Source organism: Sorex araneus, chromosome 5 (assembly GCF_027595985.1).
Source record: "Sorex araneus isolate mSorAra2 chromosome 5, mSorAra2.pri, whole genome shotgun sequence".
In the NCBI taxonomy this organism is placed as follows: domain Eukaryota; kingdom Metazoa; phylum Chordata; class Mammalia; order Eulipotyphla; family Soricidae; genus Sorex; species Sorex araneus.
The window spans coordinates 194,938,762-194,961,573 of NC_073306.1; the positions used below are offsets into that span (position 1 = coordinate 194,938,762).

General features: G+C 39.3%; 1 protein-coding gene across 2 annotated transcripts; it reads left to right on the top strand.

Moving 5' to 3' along the window:
* Positions 1-319: 319 nt before the first annotated feature.
* On the top strand, positions 320-14,817 carry AMBN (ameloblastin). Of its 2 annotated transcripts, none has more exons than XM_055140108.1 (11): positions 320-418; positions 1,510-1,578; positions 4,788-4,838; positions 6,286-6,333; positions 7,027-7,137; positions 9,099-9,338; positions 10,232-10,450; positions 10,712-10,771; positions 10,869-10,913; positions 11,524-11,568; positions 13,741-14,817. In XM_055140108.1, exons 1-11 carry the CDS (start codon positions 404-406, stop codon positions 14,299-14,301), a joined length of 1,464 nt encoding a protein of 487 aa, XP_054996083.1. In that variant the 5' UTR covers positions 320-403; the 3' UTR covers positions 14,302-14,817. The 2 variants fall into 2 exon arrangements, with proteins under 2 accessions (XP_054996083.1, XP_054996084.1); XM_055140109.1 differs by having other exon boundaries at positions 9,144-9,338.
* Positions 14,818-22,812: the final 7,995 nt, after the last annotated feature.

The window sequence follows — 22,812 nt, forward strand, 5'->3', positions numbered from 1 at the left end:
CAAAAGAAATAATGCCTTATTTTGCACCTATTTTACATATATTTCCCCCCAGCTCACCAAAATCATTGTCTTCAGAGTTTGTGTCCTTTATTCCCTGACTGCCTTCCCTATAATTGAGTTCTCTAAATAAGTACAGGGCCTGAGTTACAATTAAAAATAATGACACTCTACTGAGCCAATGTCCTTGCATGCAGTAGAAGGCTGCAGGCTAATTACAGAAGGTAGGGGGTGATTCCTCATTTTGCTTCATTTTGATTGGTGGATTGGCACTTTAAATAAGGTTTTTAGGTCTTCCTTGAATTAGAGATACAGAGCGAGTCCCAGGCACAGTCCAGAAAAAAAAATTTATCTTCTTTCTTAGAACTATCTTGGTTGGCATCACCAGGCCCTGAGAGCACAGTGCATGCCAGCATTGCAGGTAAACTGTGATTTTTTGATTTCCATGTAATTCCTGTAAGTTTTGTCTTCCTCCCTCCAGGCAACTTTTATAAAGAGGATTTATCTTCATTTGTCAATGGAAGCTGAGTAATAGCTTATTGTAAATCATTATTGTGTTTCAGAGAAGACATGTCTAATACCCTTCCAGTTTCCAGCTAAGCAAAGAGAGAAAGAGAGAAAGAAAGAAAGAGAGAAAGAAAAAAAGAAAGAAAGAAAGAAAGAAAGAGAGAGAGAGAGAGAGAGAGAGAGAGAGAGAAGGAGAGAAAGGAAAAGAGAGAGAAAAAGAGAGAAAGAGTCTATGGAAACTTTAAAACTATTTTTGATTATTAGTGATAGTGGCTAATTTAGAACAGTATTAGAAGATAATCAAATTTATTGACTAATCAGCCTTCCAATTATGAAATAGTAGTGTCTTTTGAACCTATAGAATAAATTTAAATAATTATCTTAGAAAGACAAAAACTCATTCAAAACATTTGCCACTGATATTAAAGGAAATTAAACTATTCTGTTTGTTCTTACTTGAACAAGATACTTTTTGATATGATAATCTAGATAACTTAAAAAGAGAATTATATACTCCACATATTTGCAAATAATAGTTATGAAATGATTGCTGTATTACATTTAAAATGTATTTTAACTTTTGCTATGGAAGAAAACTTAAGTATAAGCTTCTAGAACTGATATTTAATAAGGTTTTATATAACAGAAGTGATTTTTAAATTTATAATTAATTTTGTGAAAGCATTTAAAGAATATGCATGAGGTTTATTCCTACCTGTTCATTTAAGTTATAATTCAATTTCTTAAAAAATACATAGGGTTTGCTTGGCTTTGCTTTTTTACTTAGGCATTTTTGACATGTTTATTAATCCATTCCAAAAACTAGCTAATATAAATCAATTGTTTAGCAACAGTCATTTTTTTTTTTAGTTTTTGCTTCTGAACATGATATTTTGGAATCTCAGAGGCTCTGATCATTTGAAATATTGTGCTTAAACCATTCTGAAATTACAAATATATATATACATATATATTTGATTTAATTCTCCAACCCAACTGTTTCAGATCCCTCTTATCAAAATGAAAGACCTGATACTGATCCTGTGCCTCCTTGAAATGAGTTCTGCAGTACCGGTAAGACAGTCTTCCAGGGCATACTAGTAAAAACATAATCAAAGACCTCACGATGTTGAAGAACCAGTGGCTGAAAGGCCATCCATCCACGTGGAGTCATTTGAATTAATTCAGTGCCATTGGTCCAACGGAGTCAAAAGTCATAGCTGACCACCTAGCTTGCTTTTGTCTGATACTGACATGAGGGTCAGCCTTAGCCATCCACCATCAGTCTAACACCTTGACTTCCTTGGACTCTAAACTAATCCACACTTGCGTCAGTAAATCCACTGAAACGGGCCAATTGCTTATGATTGCTAACTCGCTGCTTGTCTATCAGATGCTTTTCTTTTTCTTTGGCATGTAAAATATATGTCATGTGTATGAGCAGTTATGTAGATATTGTTCTGTAATCCATGGACAGATAAAAGACAAAGGCATAGTATCCTGTATTCTGTAGTCGAATCTGTCCAAAATACCTTCATCTGTGTGTCTCTCTCTCTTTTTCTCTCTCTCCACCCACCCACATACCTAAACTTTTCCTTTACTTATATGTTAAACATTAAACATTTATGACTCTTTTCCCTCTATACATTTCCAAATGCGAACTGTTGAGAGAAATTTGCTCCATGACTCAGAATATAGAGTTGTACTTCCATAAAAATCTCATGAAAGATACATAACATGCTCAGAAAAAGTATTCTTAAAATTCTTATTCATAAAGGAAAAATAATCCAAGTATGTTAGAGGGAATTCCAAAAATATCTGTGGTATAAATGAAAGCATTAAAATCTTTTCATCCTAGATACAGGAGCAGAGCAATAGCACAGTGGGTAAAGCATTTGCCTGGCACAAAGCCAATCTGGATTCTATCTCCAGTATCCCCTATGGAGTTCCAAGCACCTCCAGGAGTAAATCCTGAGTGCAGAGCCAGGGGTAAACCCTGAGCAATGTAGAGTGAGTCTCAGAACCCTAAAAATAAGAAAAAACTTTTAATTCTAGATAGTGAGACTATCCAAAGGATTAGAGACACTGAAAAATTCAATTTTCTCTAATTCCAATTCCCACTCTTAATTTCTTCCTCATAGTATTTATACATATTAAAAATAATATTACTGTACGTATATGTTTAACTTTTTTTTGTCTTTTTTGTCTTTTAAGCTTTTTATTTTTCCAAAGAGATTCGTGGATCTGATTTTTCCATTCCTTTTTTAATTTTTTTATTTTTTAATAAATGACCATGAGGTGCAGTTACAGACTTACAAACTTTCGTGCTTATGTTTCAGTAATACAATGATCAAGTACCCATCCCTCCACCAGTGCCCATTCTCCACCACCAGTGATCCCAGTATCCCTCCCACAGATCCCATCTCATCCCTGCCCCCACCTCCCACCTCTGTGGCAGTCACATTCCCTTTTACTCTCTCTCTCCTTTTGGGTGTTATGGTTTGCGATAGAGGTATTAAGTGGCCATCATGTTCGTCTATAGTCTACTTTCAGCGAGCCCTCCAAGCATCCTTTACTTGGTGATCCCTTCTCCATCTCAGCTGCCTTTTCCCCCAGCATGTGAGGCTGGCTTCCAAGCCATGGAGCAATCTTCCTGCTCCTTATCTCTACTATCCTTGGGTGATAGTCTCCCATTATGTTACTTTATATTCCACAAATTAATGCAGTCCTTCTATGTCTGTCCCTCTCTTTCTGACTCATTTCATTTAGCATGATACTCTCCATGTGGATCCACCTGTATACAAATTTTCATGACTTCATCTTTTCTAACAGCTGCATAGTATTCCATTGTGTAGATGTACCAAAGTTTCTTTAACCAGTCATCTGTTCTCGGGCATTTGGGTTTTTTCCAGATTTGGGCTATTGTGAACAGTGCTGCAATGAACATACAAGTGCAGATGTCATTTCTACTATGCTTTTTTGCATCTCTGGATATATTCCCAGAAGTGCTATTGTGGAGTCAAATGGGAGCTCAAGTTCTAATTTTTTGAGAAACATCCATACTCTTTTCCTAAAGGACTGAACCAGTCGGCATTCCCACCAGCAGTGAAGGAGAGTCCCTTCTCTCCACATCTACGCCAACATTGATTGCTTTTGTTCTTTTGGATATGTGCCAGTCTCTGTGGTGTGAGATGATATCTCATTGTTTTGATCTGCATCTCCCTGATGATTAGTGATGAAGAGCATTTTTCATGTGCCTTTTGATGCCTTTTGCTTTTCATGCTTAACTTTTAATGAACACATTAAATATAGCAGTACTTAATGCTAGAATATATTTAAGGGAAAATACATTTAATAATATTTAAAAATTATAAATACAGATCAATAACTCTATACACAAAGTAATCTTTCATGGATCACAGAGATTCTACAGGGGTTAAGATGATTGCTTGTATGCAGCCAACCTCAGTTCAATTCCCAGCACACAAATCCCCCCAAGCACCTCTAGGAACCCCAGAGCAGAGAGGCAAGAGTAGCCCCTAAACACTACTGGGTGTGGTCCACAAACTCCAAAAAAAGCCAATAATTTTTGACAAGGTTGATGGAAGATAGATTCAAGGCCTCTGAATGAGAGTAAAGTTTGGTTTTACCCAATGCTATGATTCCACACCACGTGCAATAAACCAAAGATTAGACTTATTAAATACACACACACACAAACAAACAAATATTGATCCAAGTTTTTCCCTTTGCTGTTCTGTGATTATTTTTTAAGGACATACTCTTAGTTCTCGACTTTATTGCTTTGTTTTACTTCAAATTTATCTTCACTATCACTTTCAAACTAAAGTTCACTTGCAAAACAACATAGCATTAAGATTCAAAGAGTAGATAATCTGCGTGGAAGCAAAATTATTAATAATTGTATTAAATTAGGGCATGAGTAAAAGTATAGCAGGTAAAGAGCTTGCCTTGCCTGTGGTCTACTGGATTCAATCCCCGGTACACCATATCCAAGCCCTGCCAGGAGTGATCCCCGAACACAGAGTCATAGGTAAGCCCTAAGCACCACCATGGGTGTCACCCAAATGAAGAAGTAGAATAATTCCCCCAAGTAATTTAAATTACTCTTCATAATGCCAAAAAACTCAAGTGATTTAGAGAATAATTAACCTTGTGGTATCTGAACTTGTCCTTATGGCTTGGTTGCTTTCTATTTCCATTTTTCAGGAATACTTTTTTTTACCAGAAAAGTACTCAAAACTATTTTTACTTCCATTTAGGTATTTCCTAAGCAAGCTGGGATACCAGGCATGGCTAGTTTGAGCCTTGAGGTATGTATTGCCACTGTAATTACAAATAACCTTTAGATGAGTATGTATGTTTCAGGTAAGAAAAAAACATGATAAGCTGCTTTTTTCTGTTGTGTTCTAGTCAAAAGTGAGTCACTCTTCTCTCCTGTAATCCAAGAGAAGTTTATGATATTTAGTAGAACCGCATCGTAACATTTTATTGGAGTTTCACACTCTGGGGTATTTCTTTGGGCATTGCAACACTCATGTGTAATAGCTACAAATAATAGATTGTATATGTTAAGTAGTATGTTGACAAAATTACTGCATTAAATAAGACACACTGTTCTAAAATGATTAATTATTTCTACTTAGTCCCTTTATGTACCTTATAAAGTTGTCATGAAGATCATTTACCTTACAAACTATTGTTTATAAGAACTCCTGTAGTAGCATTAACATTGTACTAAAGTATTAACTAAATAGTGTGTATTTATTTTATTGCAGTTCTCAAAATTAATATGCTCTTTATTGACTTATTGTTGGTTTACAGTATTATGGAGTCTCGGGGTTAGCGTCACACCCCTATATGTGTCTAATACAACACTCAACACCACCAGCAGTGCGGTGCCATGCCACCACCCTCTACTACTACCTCCCATTCCTCTCTCGTTTCCCTTCCGTTACTACCACAGTTTCACCAAATCTAGGGGTTAGTTTTCTGGTTTTTCTCCAACTTATTTGTCTTTGTTTTGATACTCATTCTATTAGAAAATTTCAGCTGGATATCATCGCTTGTTCATCTCATAAAAAATATTAACACTTATGAGCAGAATATTTATGAGGTTAAAAATTGTCACAAGACTTTGAAATGTACTCATACAATGACAATCTGAGAGCAATTACACTCATATTGGTTAAATGCCATCTCACATGAAAAATGTGATAGACTAAGTGCTGGTTTCACTGAGTTATTTTCTATCACACTTTATAGCTTAAACTCAATTCAAAGCACTCTAAAGGTCTTCCCACTAAAAGTGAAGTTGACATGTCGAATTGACAGTAACTTTATTGATTTGAGGGTTTTTTTTATTTGAGAATGAATTGATTTGTTTGCCTGTTTCTCTTTAAGTTCTTCAGTTTGAATTATAAAAGGCAAAGTCAGGTAAATTAGTGATAAAAAGAGTTTATGAAGCAATGTCCTCACAATTACTTAATAGTTCAATTGAATGAACTATTTTCCATATTTTAGCGTCACCTCAAGTAAATAATTTTTCCCTCAATGATGAAAATCTCAATATTTTTGTATCAATAACAATGAACTAATCGATATAACATTTCTTCTTCCAGTGAAATGTATGCTATAATTATATTCATATTAACCCATCCCAAAGTTTGTGCTATTAATGATATATGTTGAGAAATCAGGTGTGTCACACAGAAAAGAGATATACATATGAACATTAACTCACTTTTTATTTCTTTACAGACAATGAGACAGTTGGGAAGCTTGCAGGGGTTAAACATGCTTTCTCAGGTAAATTAATTTTTAAATATTTCTTATAATGATGCAAAAATAATGGTGGTAGTAGTAATAGTGATATTAGAAACAATCTTGTTATTCAGAAATTTGTTTGTAAGTAGCTAACATCTAAAAACACTGGAAGAACAAATAAGATCAAATAAGTAATTGAGATAATGGAAAACAAAATAAAATCATGGGATGGGATAACAAAGGAAAATTTTAAAAATCACTGAACTTTTTTTAGTAAGAAAGATTCTTTTTTAAACTACTAATTGCATTATAAAATCTACAGTGATGTTTAAAATTAAATCTCAAAGAGCCTTATAAGAATATTAAAATCTAACTCAAGGGACTAGAGCAATAGCACAGTGGGTAGAGTGTTTGCCTTGCACGCGGCCAACCCGGGTTCATATCCCAGCATCCCATATGGTCCCCTGAGCACCACCAGGGGTAATTCCTGAGTGCAAAGCCAGGAGTAACCCCTGTGCATCGCCAGGCATGACCGAAAGAGCAAAAATAAAATAAAATCTAACTCAGAATAAAATATAAATCTATTAAAAGAGAATGCTTACCTAGCCATATTAATCAACACCACTCTTACTTTTGCTATCACTACACATTCTATGAATTTTTTGAAAATTAAAACCAGGTTTAAGCCATACTGCAGTAAAAACATGTTTTGTTATTTCTGATTCATGTCTATAGTATTCAAAATTTGGTTTTGGAAAATCATTCAACTCTTTGTGGCTGCAAGGACTCCTTCCACCACATTCCTCTTTCCCATGGATGAGACCAAAAGAGCATGAAACTCAGCAGGTAAGTTAATTATGCCTATATGTTTGAGACTTCAAGCTTTAAAATCTTTCCTTGATTGCCTTCTCTATGTTTTATACACCATCTCAGATTAGTGTGATCAATAAACAAAAATGTATTGAAATCATCTTATCTTCTTGGAATTATCTAGATTCCAATAAGATTCAAACCTATCATTGCTCTTTTTGTTTCGGCTTGGTTTGTGGCCCAACTAAACAGTGCTCAGGACTTACTTCTGGCTCTGGACAGTGCTCAGGGGACCATACAGAGTGCCGGGAACTGAACCTCCACCATCCATATAAAAAACCTTCCCGTGTACTTTTTCCAGCCCCATATATCATTGTTCCTTATTTTTAGGAAATCTGAAAAATAAAATGAATCAAAATTTTTTACCTTTATATATTTTTTCAAGTAAGAATATTTGACTCCCAAAATAAGGTTTATGTTAAAGATAATAGTAATAAGAGCAATATTATAGGGGCTGGAGATATAGTTCTAAAGATCGGAGCACATGCATTGCATGCTGGAGGCCCAGGTTTGATCCATGGCTCCCTATTTGCCCCTGACCACCACCAGGAGTGAGCACCGAGGCAGAAGAAACCCCTTAGTTCCACTCACTGTGGCACAAGAATTCAAAAAACAAAACAAAAACCTTTTTTATTAAAATGAAGGCAGGTTAAGTCCTGGGAAATCCTCCTTTTAATCCCATTTGCCAAAATGATTTTTCAAAGACACACTTAAAATAAGAAGCATCTCACTTTAAACATGTCAGCTCTACTAATTTCAAGAAATCTATCAACAGTAATCACTAATTATTAGGTACCTAATCTATCAAGCTTGTTATAGATTAAGGGTAAAGTGAAGACATTTAAGAATGTCTCCAATTTCCTAATGAAATTGCAGATCCGAGAAGACAATATATCACTAGGTGCTAAATTGTGAGATATAAGTAACAAAAATGCTATAGGCCGTCAGAAACAGACACAGTTGAAGAGAAAATTGGGGCCAGATTTTTGGGAGATTCCCAACACTTCCGGGCATTGGCAACTGATTCAAAATGATAAAAAGTCACTCTTCACAGGTTGCTTCAAAAAGAAGCAACAAACATGGGACCTTAAAAGCAGCCATGTTTTCATTCCATATGACCTCCACAGTACTGCCCGCCAAATCACATTTAGGGGGACAATAACTTATAATAATGGTGAAAATATTTTCAATTGTTTGCTATTAGAAAGTTACAACAACTGTCATCCCTTTGCTCATAGATTTGTTCGAGCGGGCACCAGTAACGTCTCATTGTGAGCCTTATTGTTACTGTGTTTGGCATATCCAATACGCCACCGGTAGCTTGCCAGGCTCTACCCTGAGGGCGAGATACTCTCGGTAGCTTGCCGGGCTCTCCGAGGGGGCGGAGGAATCGAACACAGGTCGGCCTGAGAAAGGCAAACGCCCTACGGCTGTGCTATGGCTCCAGCCCTAGAAAGTTACAATGAAAGAATTTTGTTAATGTTAATTACCTTTTCTTATTTCATTAACTTTAAAAGTATGCTATTTATCATGTGCTGAGCACTTTTTAGGAGCTATAATAGCTCCTGGCCTAAAAAGAGAAATAAAAGACATGAATTTCTCTATTGACTAATGCAAAAAAAAAATTAATCAAGTGAAAAGTGATAAATTAAAGATCAATAGAGACAGCTATGGGAACCCAGAGGAGGAAACAACCCAGTCTCCACATAACTTCCCATCGTCATGAGCTGTGGTGGTCCAGAGGAAACACACACACCAACATGGACCTTATCCAAACGGGTGCTTCTTCTATAAACACAGCTTCCCCCAAATAATCACTTGACTCCGCTCCATGTGAACAATTCCCCACATCCTCTTGCTTTAGGAATTCTAGACACCACAGTTCATCCCTCCCACAAACCAGCCCTTCCTGACGCTCCTTTCAAATTTCTCTGCAGTATGAATATTCTTTGCCTGTGCATCCCCCACCTCTCCCATCTCAGCCATCCCTGCAGCCTCACCAGCCGGGACAGAAACCTTTCCTCCCGCCCACCGCTGCAACCGCAGTCCAGAACCCCGCCCAGAAGGGAGGGCCTCAGCCTCCGGTCTACCATCACCGACAGCCACCCTTGCAGCAAGCAGAGGGACCAATGGTTCAACAGCAGATAGCGCCATCAGATATGCCACCGAACGAAGAGGTAATGCCTTTCTCCGAGGTCAAGTTGAGGAACTGAATGAAAGAAAATCCATAATACTCAAGGCCCATTTCAGTAACCAGGGCCCTCACGCCTAACACATGGAACCATAAATACATTTTGAGCCATATACATATTCAGGAGTAGAGTGTGCAGGCATTTCTGTCCTTTGGCTGTACGGGTCTTTGATTCTGAAAGATGCTGCGCTTATAAAATTTGATCTTTTAATTGCCCCCCACACACAAAATTGAAAGTTTTGGGAGGAAATCAGCCTGAGAGGTCTAGGCTACCTGCTCTTGTGGTCTTTTTCGTATCAGAAGTAATGAAAGCAGCAATTGGTCCCTCCATACAGCAAGTAGCACTTTGCATTATTAATTTTCTGGTGGTAGAGAAGATAATTATGCAAAAGTATCTTGTAATATACTAAGAAAAATCACAATGAACAGAAAAGATGCCATGTAAAAGTGTATTATGAACTCTTAACACTCCTCCCAGACCATCTGAATACAGCCTTACTCTAATCGATATTGTCATCCTTTTTAACAGAAAGGCAGACTTTAGGAAGTTATAAAATTGCCTAGTGTTACACAAAAATTAAATGGCAGGACCAGCAGTCAAATAAACTAGGAATCTGCTCTTGCTCCAAAATTTATTACTTTCTACTCCTCAAAATGTAGAAAATCCGTGATATACACACTCCACTTTTCTGAGCACAGGTTTGAGTCATATCAATAAAAACCAATTCTGACCTTTTTCAGGTGTACCTCTATGACCAAATGAAAGCAAAAAATAGGAAATTTTTTTAATTTACTCTTTATATTGTTTCGTTGTAACTATGAGTGTTTGGTTCACTTTGCCTAGCTATTTAGTCAGTTTAACATTTTTCTATGTTGCAGTTACCGGGAATGGATTTCACTGAACCCCGGGGTCCAGGAATGGATTATACTGATCCCCAAGGTCCAGGAATGGATTATACTAACCCCCAAGGTCCAGGAATGGATTATATTGATCCCCAAGGTCCAGGAACAGATTTTGCTGAGCCCCAGGGTCCAGGAACGGATTTTGCTGAGCCCCAGGGTCCTGGAGTAAACTTTGCTGAACCCCAAGGTCCATCTGTAAGTACAAATATTATTGTGATACTTTTGTAGAAAACAAGTTATATATTTCATGATAGTAATGTGAAAGTTTTTAATTGTTCCATTTATCTACTAATTTAAAGGGTAGTGGGTTCCTTTGTTTTCTAAGCTATAAAATATTATTTTAATGCCAATCCATCTGGAAATGTGTTTCATATAACTCTTGGAAATAATGGTAATGGGAGATTTGCTGTGTTACAGCAGATATGAATTATTTATTCTGTTTTCTACTACTTAAAGCTGTTCCACATTGCCCGTTTGATATCTCGGGAACCTCTCTCACAAAATAAGCCATCTTCAGTAAGTTCTTTTTTGAAATACTTCTTCTGTTTGTAATGTGCTTAAAACTTTATCACTTGGAAATGTATATTTTAATAATTACTGCATTTATATTCAGCTTTATCCAGGAATATATTACATGTCCTATGGAGCAAACCAATTGGTAAGTCTATACTTTATTAGAAATATTATCTTCAAATGTTATTTTAAGGGGAAAATTTTTAAACCCAGGCCTCAAGTAATAGATCTCATATTCTCTGAATTAGTTAGCAACCAACATGACAAAGAAGAACACTTACTATTCAGGTAATTCTGACCACACGTCTTTTAAAGATAATTGAAAATAAATTTTTAATCTGAATTATCCAAGCAAGCTAAACTTATTCAATAATGACTCACTGATCCACTTTGCTTTGCCTCTGAACACAGCATTAATTTTTTAAATTTTATTTTAATGAATCACCATGAGATACAGTTACAGACTTACAAACTTTTGTGATTATGTTTCAATCATACAATGTTCAAGTACCCATCCCTCCACCAGTGCCCATTCTCCACCACCAGTAACCCTCCCACCACCCCTACCCCTCCCCACCCCCGGCCTCTGTGGCAGGCACATTCCCTCTGACTCTCTCTCTCCTTTTGGCTGTTATGGTTCACAGAATTAATATTAAGGCTTAAGATAAATTCAATGACTTTCAACTTTGTCTTCAGTAGCTCATAGATGGTGGTTGGTTCAGAGTATAATGGTATGGTATTAATTTTTTTAACAGAATGCTCCTGGAAGAATTGGTTTCATGAGCTCAGAAGAAATGCCGGTGAGTGAAGTCTTTAAACTTTTTATAAAATTGTAGGTGGATTAAGAGTAACTCAGAAGGTTCTACACACAAGAGGAACTGGCCATGAAGTTGCTGAATTTAGAGCGTGAGATTCAGATTGCTCTACTCCAAAGCTAAAAGTTTGATTGTGAAGCAGTCCACAAAAGATTTTATCATGTTTATCACATAGTCATTTCTGAAGGATGACCATTCTTGCCCCATTTCTTTATTATAAGCAAGGGGAAACCCACCCTGAAAAATCACCAACAAGGTGATCCTTGTATGCATATCTGTATCACTTGGCCCTTGAGTGATAGTATAGAACTTGTCTTGCATGTAGCAAACCCACGTTCAATTCTCAGTACCTCATATAGTCCCCCAAGCTCCACCAGCAGTAATCCCAGATGTAGAATCAGGTATGAGCCTTGAGCACAACTGGGTACAGCCTAAACGCAAATCAACAATTAAATAAAATGAAAGAAGGAAAAGTCATGTTGATGACTTCAAACCCAAAAAAGACACATTTATAGAAGATTCCAATTCCTTCTCAGACCACATAATCCCTCCAAACAACCAAGTAAGCATTAATTTAAACCTCAGAATTGAAAAGGGAGGAAATAAAATTAACTAGGTTTTTTTAAAAAAATAGTATTTTGTTTGTTTTGGTGCCAGAAGTAAAACCCAGGGTCCCTTATTCGAGGCTGATGCTCAGGCTACAAACCACATGCCTACCCCACTCCTCCAGAGAAGTAACCAAAATTTAAGTGTGATTATTACAAAATTCCAAGTACAGTAATAAGTTAAGGTACCTTTTCATGCTGTTATCATTATCCATACTTGTTACAAGTTCAAACCTTTACATCATTCTGAACCAAGCAGCCAGACTAAGATTTGAGATCACACAATTCAACTTCTTCCTTAGAAACCTTTGCCCGACATGTTGGCTAGAGCACAAAACAAAACAAAAACCATCCTGAATTAATAAATCATCATCAACTAGAAATCCAATCAATTCTATCAGCAGAAGAAAGCTTGAGTTTCAAAGTTGTTGAATCACTTCCCTAAGCTAGTTACATAGATACACAATAAAGGCAAGATAGATCAAATAAGGCGCCTGTGGTCAAGAAGTTCATGATTTAATCATTAGAAAAGAGAGACACAAGTGCAGTTGCTTTCAAATCATGTGGTAATGTAATAGAGCTAAAACATAAAGAAAAACTCAAGCCCTTAGCCTAACCCAGGGATTCATGTTGACCGCCCTGGAAGAAATATCCCCTCGAATTGGTAGAGACAGATAGCAAGAGGGAAAAGAGTACTGTGTCTACATAATACCTGAATAACTGGTTAAAATTTCAAGTGTTGCTGCTCCTCTTACAGTCCTAACTCATGTATATTCTGCCTCATTCTCCAAAGATTTTTTGGGAACCTATGAAAAATACATCAAAACAAATATTTAACATGGAATTTAAAGTGAGTCATGGTTATAAGGAAATGAGAATGCAGACATGCAAGCCACAAAGCCCTGCACAAGTGCTGCAAATAGCCCTAGATTTGAATTCTGAAATTTTTGACAGTAAAGGTAGTAAAAAGGAAACATCGTCAATTCGAGAATTCTAATTATTCACAGGAAATATTTCAGTTCCGCCAGAGGAAATCTGTTTTGAGAGAGACAACTCAAATATGAATCCATTTGGGCTTATGGTGTTTCCCAATTCTGTTGCTTCTTTTTATCTTAAAATTAAATTCAGGTGCCAGAGAGACCAAATGGCATGATAGTCTTGGTGGCCCCTAACCGCCCCCCCCCCCAGACTCATCAATAAACTCCGAGGGAATCACATTGCTGGCGATGGCCCACAGCCCCCTGAGGCATCACTGGGATGGCCTCTAATTAAGAAAAAAAAAATTAATTCAAAGTGTACTTTGTCTGCTCTCGCTTCTGTCTTGCTTCTCCTCTTCCTCCTCCCTCACCAAGCACAGCAAACGGTCTCCCTTTCACAAAAGTGGGTTCCCCCAGCCAGGAAACTGTAGAACCTTCTATGTTGAAAGCACTTAAGTGGAAAATGCTCACATAAAGTTGTCAGCCAACGTCTCCTGTTTTAGAGGGTGTGGGTAAATCGGGCACGGTAAGGTAAGTAGCTAGGAGTGATGGTGCCTTTGGTATTTCCCCCCCAGGGTGGCAGAGCAAGCCCCATGACCTACGGATCCATGTACTCTCGGCTGGGAGGCCTGAGACCCAACCTGGCGGGGATGCCACAGAATCAGAACCCAGCCAAGGGCGGAGACTTTACTCTGGAGTTCGACACCCCAGTGGGGGCCACCAAAGGCCCAGAGAAGGGAGAAGGAGGCCCGCAGCGCTCTCCCCAGCCGGAGGCCCAGCGCGCTGATCCTGAAGAGACTGAAACCCGAGATTTCCTTCCAGAAGCAGCACTTGGACCCCTGGGTGGGCTTCTTGCGTCCCCCAAGGACCATATTCCCAGCCAGGCGAGGGGCCCTGCAGGGCAGAACTGGGGATTCCCCGCGGTCACTGCAGATGCCACTGACGCACTGATGAACCCGGGAATAGCTGACATTTATGAGACCTACGGTGCCGATATGACCACACCCCCGGGTCTCCAGGGGGAGTCAACCACGGATACCACCATGGCCCCAGACGCAAAGCACACACCAAAGGCAGGAAGCAAGGCCCAGAAGCCCCAGATTAGCCATGATGCATGGCGCTTCCCCGAGCCCTGAGAGCCTTGAAATATTAGCTACTTTCTCTATGCACCAGGCCCCATGCTTTGTCCCCATGCCGTTTGCTAAAACACTTAATACCCTTCTGCAACGGAGGCATTAAAAATCCTAAACATATACAAGTGGCTAGAAATAGTGTAAGTCCCCTCCTTGCTTTCTTTCTCCTGTTGAAATAAAATGTGTAACTGTTTCTATGATTCAGAAATACTATTAATGACATCAGAGGAACTCTGCTTTTGAGAAAAATCACTATTTCTTAGCTTGGTTTTGGCTCAATAGAATTTCTTATATTCTTTATAGAATTTCTTAGCTTGGCATTGTTATATCCAGGAAATGTGACACGGCTTTGGAAATTTTTCTCTAAGCTAAGGCACATAGGCTTTGAATTATATGCTATTTTCTTCAAATGTTATTAAATAGGAATTCGTGGGCAATCCCTGGCTGGTACTACTGAGTTTGGTATACTGGATTGAAAATTCTCATTTGTAGAGTATTTTATTTAATCTAGTAAAAACATCTAGCCTATTTTAAATAAAAAATTTTTCTCACTGAAAATATCAGTAATGATACGCTTGTTATTTACAAATATTAAAGGACTAAGAAAAGCATAATCATCTCCTTCCTTTGTTACTCTTTAACCCTATTTCATAGAATTCATTCATTCTTTCATGGGTTGTTTATTGAGTATCTATTTATGGGCTAGTCACTGTGCTAGATAATAAGAGCCCCTTCTCTTCCTTCAGAACCTGTTGGGTTGTAGTTCTAAACATTTAAAGAAATAATATTGCTTTGGCCTTTCCCTTCCCCCCCTCCCTATAGGGAGCTTATATTTATTGAGTTACTCCCACCACAGTGCTCCCAAGGCACACTCAATTCCATCAGGCACTCCCAATCCTCTGTGTTTAACCTACCCTTTGTGCTTTTTTCCCCCTATCTGTTAAGCACTTACATCCCCAAATCAGACTCTGTAACTTGTAAAGTCAAATTTTTCTGAGGGCTCTGGATTTTGTATATGTAAGTGAAATATTACATATACAAAATATGTAATATTTATTTTCTCTCTTTATTTTAATGTTCTTTGCATAGTAAATTGATACTGGCTAAGGAAAGGAGAAGGCAATGCACCCTTAGACGGAATTTCACCCTTGTATGGATCTCTTAGCAGGAATCTAGAGTGCCGAGCACTTAGATGAGATTTTGTCTTTTAGTAAGAACTGCCTCTGAAGGAGAGCTTTCCATCTGTTCACTGTTTATGATAATGTTCAACTACACCTATGTGTAATTGCTACCCCCAACCCTTCCTGATTTCTCTATAACTAACACTGTGAGACTTGAATAAACGGCCCCTGATTACCAGCCAACCAGCCTGGTGACACTTGTTCCCTCCTTTATTCAACCGGCTGGGTCAGTGAGGAGGGAGTGGGGAAGGTGATAGCCCCCAACTCACCAAGGAGACCCTTGGGTAATAGCAGGTGGAGGGGCAGGTGAACACCCACCCAGGAATAGTGACAAGAACCTACATAATAATTACAAAAATCAGTCACTCTGGACCTGCTCAATTACTTTACATATGTTATCTCAGAAGAAGCATGCTAAAATAGATACTCCCCAACCCACAAAACATGTTAAAAGGTCAAGTCAGGGGTGCCCCTCGAGACAAAGAGAGACACCTACTTTCCATAAGGGGCTTTGGAGGAGGAGGGGGCAGGGCAATAGTACAGCAGGAAGGACATGTGCCTTGCACCCAGATGCCCCTATATGGTCCCTCAAGACACCAGGAGTGATCCCTGAGAATCCCTAAACACAGCTGGTGTGGTTAGAGAGAGAGAGAGAGAGAGAGAGAGAGAGAGAGAGAGAGGATGAGGAGGCTTTGGAGGGAATGGGAAGTACCAAACAAGTGTTCTCAGAATAGCATCAAAAGCATCTGTATTATGTAGCCTCTGAGAGGAAGCCACGCAAGAGACGTCACGGGAGAATGAGCTCACTCCTGTGAGAATCAGCTGATCACTTTTTGAGAATATATTCAGAATATCATTACTTGTCACCAAAGCTAGAAATGTTTGTCACAGATGTTTGCCTAAATTTAGAAATTCCAACACCTCGTCTTCTCACCCCCCGAAAATTAGTCTCCTACTGCCGTTCTCCCTTGCTTTTCCCAACCTGCCCATGTATTAGAATCTCTGATACTCAGGTGCTTTTTCATCTTCTACCAAGATTCTGGGAATGCAGCCCAGGAAAAGAGCCTGGACACACCTCCCTACCTAGGATACTGGGGAGGCGCAGACATGCAGCCACCATTCGTGGTATCCCTTTCTCTTGGCAGAGCTTACTCTCTGCTTACTCTCAAGTCCACGGGTGAGAACTGAAGAAGACATACAAGAGGTTAAAATGCATTTGCATCCTCTAGTGGCTCTGACAAAGGTGCAGGCTAGGACACTCATCCACACAGTTGCCAACAGATGCCCACTAAAGTCCACCTGAGCATCCTGGGCTTATCTCAGTTTAGAAAAAGAACTAGATCCAAGCCTTGACATCACATGTAATCATCTGTGAGTCACTGGATGTGAGACTTTGCCTCTCACCTCCTGCGTTTTCATCCCTTTAACGGAGCTATTATCCAACCCATTCCACTAGATTGTTAAAAGAACTAAACAGGATAAAGCAATGGGACAAAACTGCTAAATTGTAGTAGTATGCTTTTTTTCCTAAGGATCCTTTTCATTGATAGAACTTAGCAGGGGCTGGGGAAAACAGTAACAAGGTACTTGCCTTGCGTGCAACTGACCCTGGTTCAATCCCCAGAATTGTCAAGAGTGATTCCAGAGGGGAGGCACCGGCCCCTCCCACCGCCGAGATGTGATCCCGGGGGTCGCACGCATGTGCGGCCTCTCCGCAGCTGTACAAGCGTGAATCCAGACCCAGCAAAACCTCTTTCGGTGTGAGCAACTCCTCGCAGAATGTCTCCAGCCTGAGAACTAAGCCTCGGCCCCGTGCCCGCCCGGGAGGGGAAAGGTATTTCTCTCTCGCCTCTTTCTCTCCGGGGATGAAGGCGCGGTGGCCGCCATATTAAGACGACCACAGATTGGGTTTTCAAGCCTGCAGTTATCTAATATCTGGAAGAAATCTCCCTGGACTTCTTGTTAAAGTACAGAAATTCAAAACCGCGCGGCCGCACGACCTTATTTGTCTTCACAGTAGGTCTGAATCTAGTGGGGTACTCCTAACAACAATAGTGAGGTTTGTGTTGAAATATTGAATGTAACCAAAGTAAACAGAATGTAAAATGAAACTTATCAGTTACAAGGTAGGGGGTGGGGGGGCGGGATGGGAGGTGTACTGTGTGGGTTTTTTTTTTGTTTTTTTTTTTTTTGGTGGTGGTATATGGGCACTGGTGAAGGGATGGTTGTTTCAGCATTGTATAACTGAGACCTAAGCCCGAAAGCATTGTAATCTTCCACACGGTGATTTAATAAAATAAAATAAAATTTAAAAAAAAAGAGTGATTCCAGAGCTCATACTCAATAGTAAGCCCCTGAGCATTGCATGGTATAGTCCAACCAGAACCCCCCAACCCTGGAGAGGAGAGAGAGAGAAAGAGACAGAGACAGAAACAGAGAATCTAGCAAAACAGTAACAGAAACACAGAATAATAGTGCTGTTCCCATTAGCGGATTATCTTTTTCATTCATGCCGCACACATTGCCCTTCTACTTCCTCTTTTTTGTTTTTGTTTTTGTATTTGTTTGGGTTGGGCCACACCCAGTGGTGCCCAGGGCTCTAGACTCCCTGATCACTCCTGGCAGGTTCAGGGGACTATATGAGATGCTGGGGATCAAAGCCAGGCTGGCCACCCTATCCTCTGTCCTGTTGCTCCAGCTTCCTTCTGCTTCCTCTTTAAATTCAGAGCATGTGTGTTTGTGAGAGCGCAAAGACTGGGTATTTGATAATGTTACTAAATCAACTTTACAAGGAAGATACTGTGATTCTCAGTCACTTCAAGTACTAGTCCATGGAGTGAACCCCAAAGAAGCCAATGACAGAGGCTAATGTCTCCCACAGGAGAGGCCGTCATAATTATTAGGTACTTTCTCCATGGTGAGGTCTTCCACCAGGCATTTACATAAGAAACAAAAATCTTCATACTATATCTCCCGTTCTGATAAATCTATCCAAATATCCTGCCATCTAAATAACTGTTTACTAATCTTTCAATTAGGGGCTTTCCAAGGCCCTGTACAGCTGTTATCAGTATAGATCTGCATCTCAAATCATCTCTCTTTCTGCACAAAATAGACATCAGAACACAACTTTTAAGTTCTGTCCAGCCGAGTGGTGTTGAATTTGATCATCTATACACCTTTGATTGTTTCCAGAATTAAATACAGAAGTCCTTGAACCAGTCACATTCTCTTTCTTCTCCATGAACTAAACATAGGCAGTGTAACTGTATCACTGACTCTCCAAACAGGAGCGGTGAAAAGTGGTGATAAATGAATGGTAGACAAGGTCAATTTGAGCATCTGGTTAATCACACAGATTGTCTTCATTTCCCCCCAACTTCAAGCACCTCAAATGTGTGGACTGAGGTACAGGCTAAAAGTATCAGAAACAAAGTACAGAGCAGGAGAGATAATACACCAGGCAGGGCACTGACTTCTCACATGGCCAATGACTTGGATTCCATCCCTGGGACCACAGTCCAAGAGCACTGCTGAGAGCAATCTCTGAGCACAGAGCCAGCAGTGAACCCTGAGCACAGCCAGCTGTACCCCTCTCCCCCACCAAAATAAAAAGGAAAAGAAAGGAAAAGAAAAAAGAAAGTATACAGATGCAGGAACCACTTACTGTGCAATGTGCTTCAGTTGTCAGGATCTGCGGCAGCCTGTGGGCATATAGAGTCGACTCTTACATAACGCAGGTTTGAGCTGCAGGGATCCTCTTAAACATGGATTGCTTTTGCTTTTCAGAAAAATACAATACTGGGGGCCTGGAACGATAGCACAGCAGATAGAAAATTTGCCTTGCACGTGGCAAACCCGGGTTCAAATCAGCATTCCATATGGTCCCCTGAGCACTGCCAGGAGTAATTCTTGAGTGTAGAGCCAGGAATAACCCCTGTACATCACCGGGTATTACCCAAAAAGCGAAATAAATAAATAAAATACTCATTGGAACTGTATAGAATTTAAGAGTCACAGAATGTCTGCTGTGAGAATATACAGAATTTTTATGGAAAAGAAGGTATTCAATGATGAGCTTTAACCTCAAAATCACATTCGAGCGAGATGACACTTTAATGGCACTTTTATAACATGCATGCCTGCATTTGTGTTTATCTGTATTTTGAGTGAAGATTTAATCAGAGATGTCCAAAGAAGGGAAGAGATGACAGCTTTATTTAAATTTAGAGAGAACAGATACTCATGCTGAGCTCAACAGCCACAACTTAAAGTTCTCAATCTCACATAAATTTTATTTAATGATGTGTTCAACTTAGGAATTCTAAATTGGCAAAATCACTGACTATAAAGCAACGAACCCTACTATGTTTCTCATATATGTAAGCATGAAATATATATCCTCGTTGTTTGTAAACTTTCACCACGCTTATACAAAGAATATTAAACTTCCATTATTCGTTAATTCACTCAAAAAATACAAGACTTTTCTGTAAATATATTGTTCTTCCTGGTAGTTTTGTTAAGGGGAGGACTCTCAAGTGGTGCTCAAGAGGCCTGAGGGTCTAAAGGTCACTTTTCTCAATTCTTGACCATCCTGGCAGGGTTCAATGTGGAGACCAAACATGTGGTGCTGCTCATGCCATGCTATGTCAGAGACAGCAGGGCCAGTAGTGCCAGGGGATTTCAGAGGCACTGGAAGGTCGGGGGGTGGCATACAGTGCCTGGGATCAAATCAGGGTTCACCACAACGCATGCACCGTAACCTCTGTACTAATGTTTATGGTTTTGATGTTCAAAGTCCCTGCACCTTCCATATGCCTCCAAATTGCAGCAAAATCTGAGATTTCATCTTTTCTCATCACTGAGTAGGACAATTATGCCACAACTTCTTTGTATATTTATCTGTCATTAGATTCCTGGGTTATTGTACAGGCTGCAATGAACATAGAGACAGCTTTTCAAGTCAATGTTTTGGCGTTCTTGAAGTTGATAGTAAGAAATGGAATGAAAGTTCTATTCATGCTTTCTTAAGAAATCACTATACTATTTTTATGTGAAAATCGTATATCTGAAACAGACCACATTCCCACTAATAGTGAATAAGAGCGGGTAGAAAGATGGTTTTTCTAAGCTCTACTCAAAACTGACCACCTTTCTAGTTATAAGGCATGTAACATATATTACCTTCAAATACAAAAAAAAAAAAAAGGCCCTAAAAAATGTTCTTTTCTACTCTTGCAGGCTGTAGCTTATGTACTTACTTTAGCTAGCCTGGCATGCCCCAGACAACCAGACCTTAAAACTGTGAATTGTGTAACTTTGGCAATACTTATCTTGCACCCTGTGGTTTTCTGATTTATACTAATTAAAACCTGTCATTCTGTGGCTTTGATGTGGTGAATAGGTATGGTATTCTATGGGCTAGAAAGATGATCAAGAACCCTTAGGATGGTTTTTTCACACTTTTCAGGAGAAATAACATCATCTCTGGGTAAGATAGGTTAAGTTTGCATTGACCCTGTCTTTTAAAAACCAACTGATCAGAAGAAGTTGTGTTTGGGGCCTGACTCATTGGAACAGAAAAAGAAAATGTCAGCTTAAAATTAAAATATTGGGGTTTGTAGGCTATACAAATTTTCTTCAATAAAGTTATCACACCTGGAACTACAGCTACAACCAGACTTACCAGTGTACTGAGCTTGCAATAACCCACTGTGATTTCCACTACACATCTTGCGCACCAAACAAGTGAATTGAATGGACACGTAGTAGGACACCAATTTGTATCTCTCATGTCCATCTTCCAGAGTAACACTAATGTCTACAATACCCCTACCGTATTCCATATTTCTACAATGGCCCATACTACTGAGGTCAAGATCAGTAGTAAAAGAAATATAATTCCAGGAACTTTCTTCAACTGGGTCCTTCCGAACTTAATCATTTTCACTCACTGGTATAGTGATTGATGCAGAAATCTGCCTCTTCTTAGGTATCTGTTCTCACTAAGTGATCTGGAACTGGGGAAATAATTACAAGATAGATGCAAATCAGTCCACAGTTAGGTGAATGTGGGCCAGGATTTCATAAGCTTCAGTTGGTACCCTACTAAGATTTTTCTTGTTCAAAAACACCTTCTAATCCCTCAGAAATCTGAGTATCTCCCTTGCCTGAGCCCAACCTGTACAGTGACCCTAAGCAAATTGCTTCAGAACCCTTCAGAAAAGACTCAGAGAAGCTTCCTTGATATATGTGTGTGTGTGAGAGAGAGAGAGAGAGAGAGAGAGAGAAAGAGAGAGAGAGAGAGAGAGAGATCATGAGACTTTTCCTCATGTTTCTCTCAGTTCAAAGTTTCTAGGTCTGCAAACTAGATTTAAGACCATTAGTCATGGGGCCAGAGCGATAGCACAGAGGGTAAGGTGTTTGCCTTGCACACAGCTGACCTGGGTTCGATTCCCGGCATCCCATATGGTCTTCCCAACACTGCCAGGAATAATTCCTGAGTGCATGAGCCAGGAGTAACCCCTGTGCATCACTGGGTGTGACCCAAAAAGCAAAAAAAAAAAAAGACCATTAGTCATATTATTAGTGATCTTAATTAGGCTAAATGAATCTATAATTTTTCATCTTTGTATATCAAGCAGCATCTTAATAAGATATCCATCTTTTCTTTTCCTAGAGATCCATGATCTACTAGTCATCACCACAGATTCCTCTTGGTCCAAGTCCCTTGGTCACCATTCCATCCTGTGGCCAATTGTGAATATTGGACATTTTTTGTCTTGGCTTCAGCTATTTCAGAAATCTGTTTTTAACATTGAGATCACAAAGCAGTATCACCCATCATCATGTTTGCCCTCCAGTGGATAAATTCATAAAATTCTTCCTAATGCTTTAGTGAAGGAAGCATTTTCTGGGTCCTTCACAGTGGGAAACGTGGAAAGAGAATCAAATGGTGAGCATATAAATGTGATCTCTAATACACCAATATATTTCAGGCATGCCAGTTATTGGTATACATAATTTTTATGCCGTGCCTGAATAATCTTGTTCCACTGATACCAAATGATGCTGGTTTAATGGGGCTGGAGAGGGAGAGCAGTGGGTAAGGTGTTTGCCATGCACACAGCTGACCCAGACTCATTCCCAGGCACCTCATATGTTTCCCCAGGCCCGCCAGGATGGAGCCCTTAGCATAGAGCTAGGAGTAGGCTCTCCAGCACTGCCAATAGCCCAAAGTCCCCCCCAAAATTATTCTAGTTTATTATTTACAGAGCAAATATTTAAATTTTGAAATGGATTTTATTCTTAAGTGTTAAAAATTTTAAGT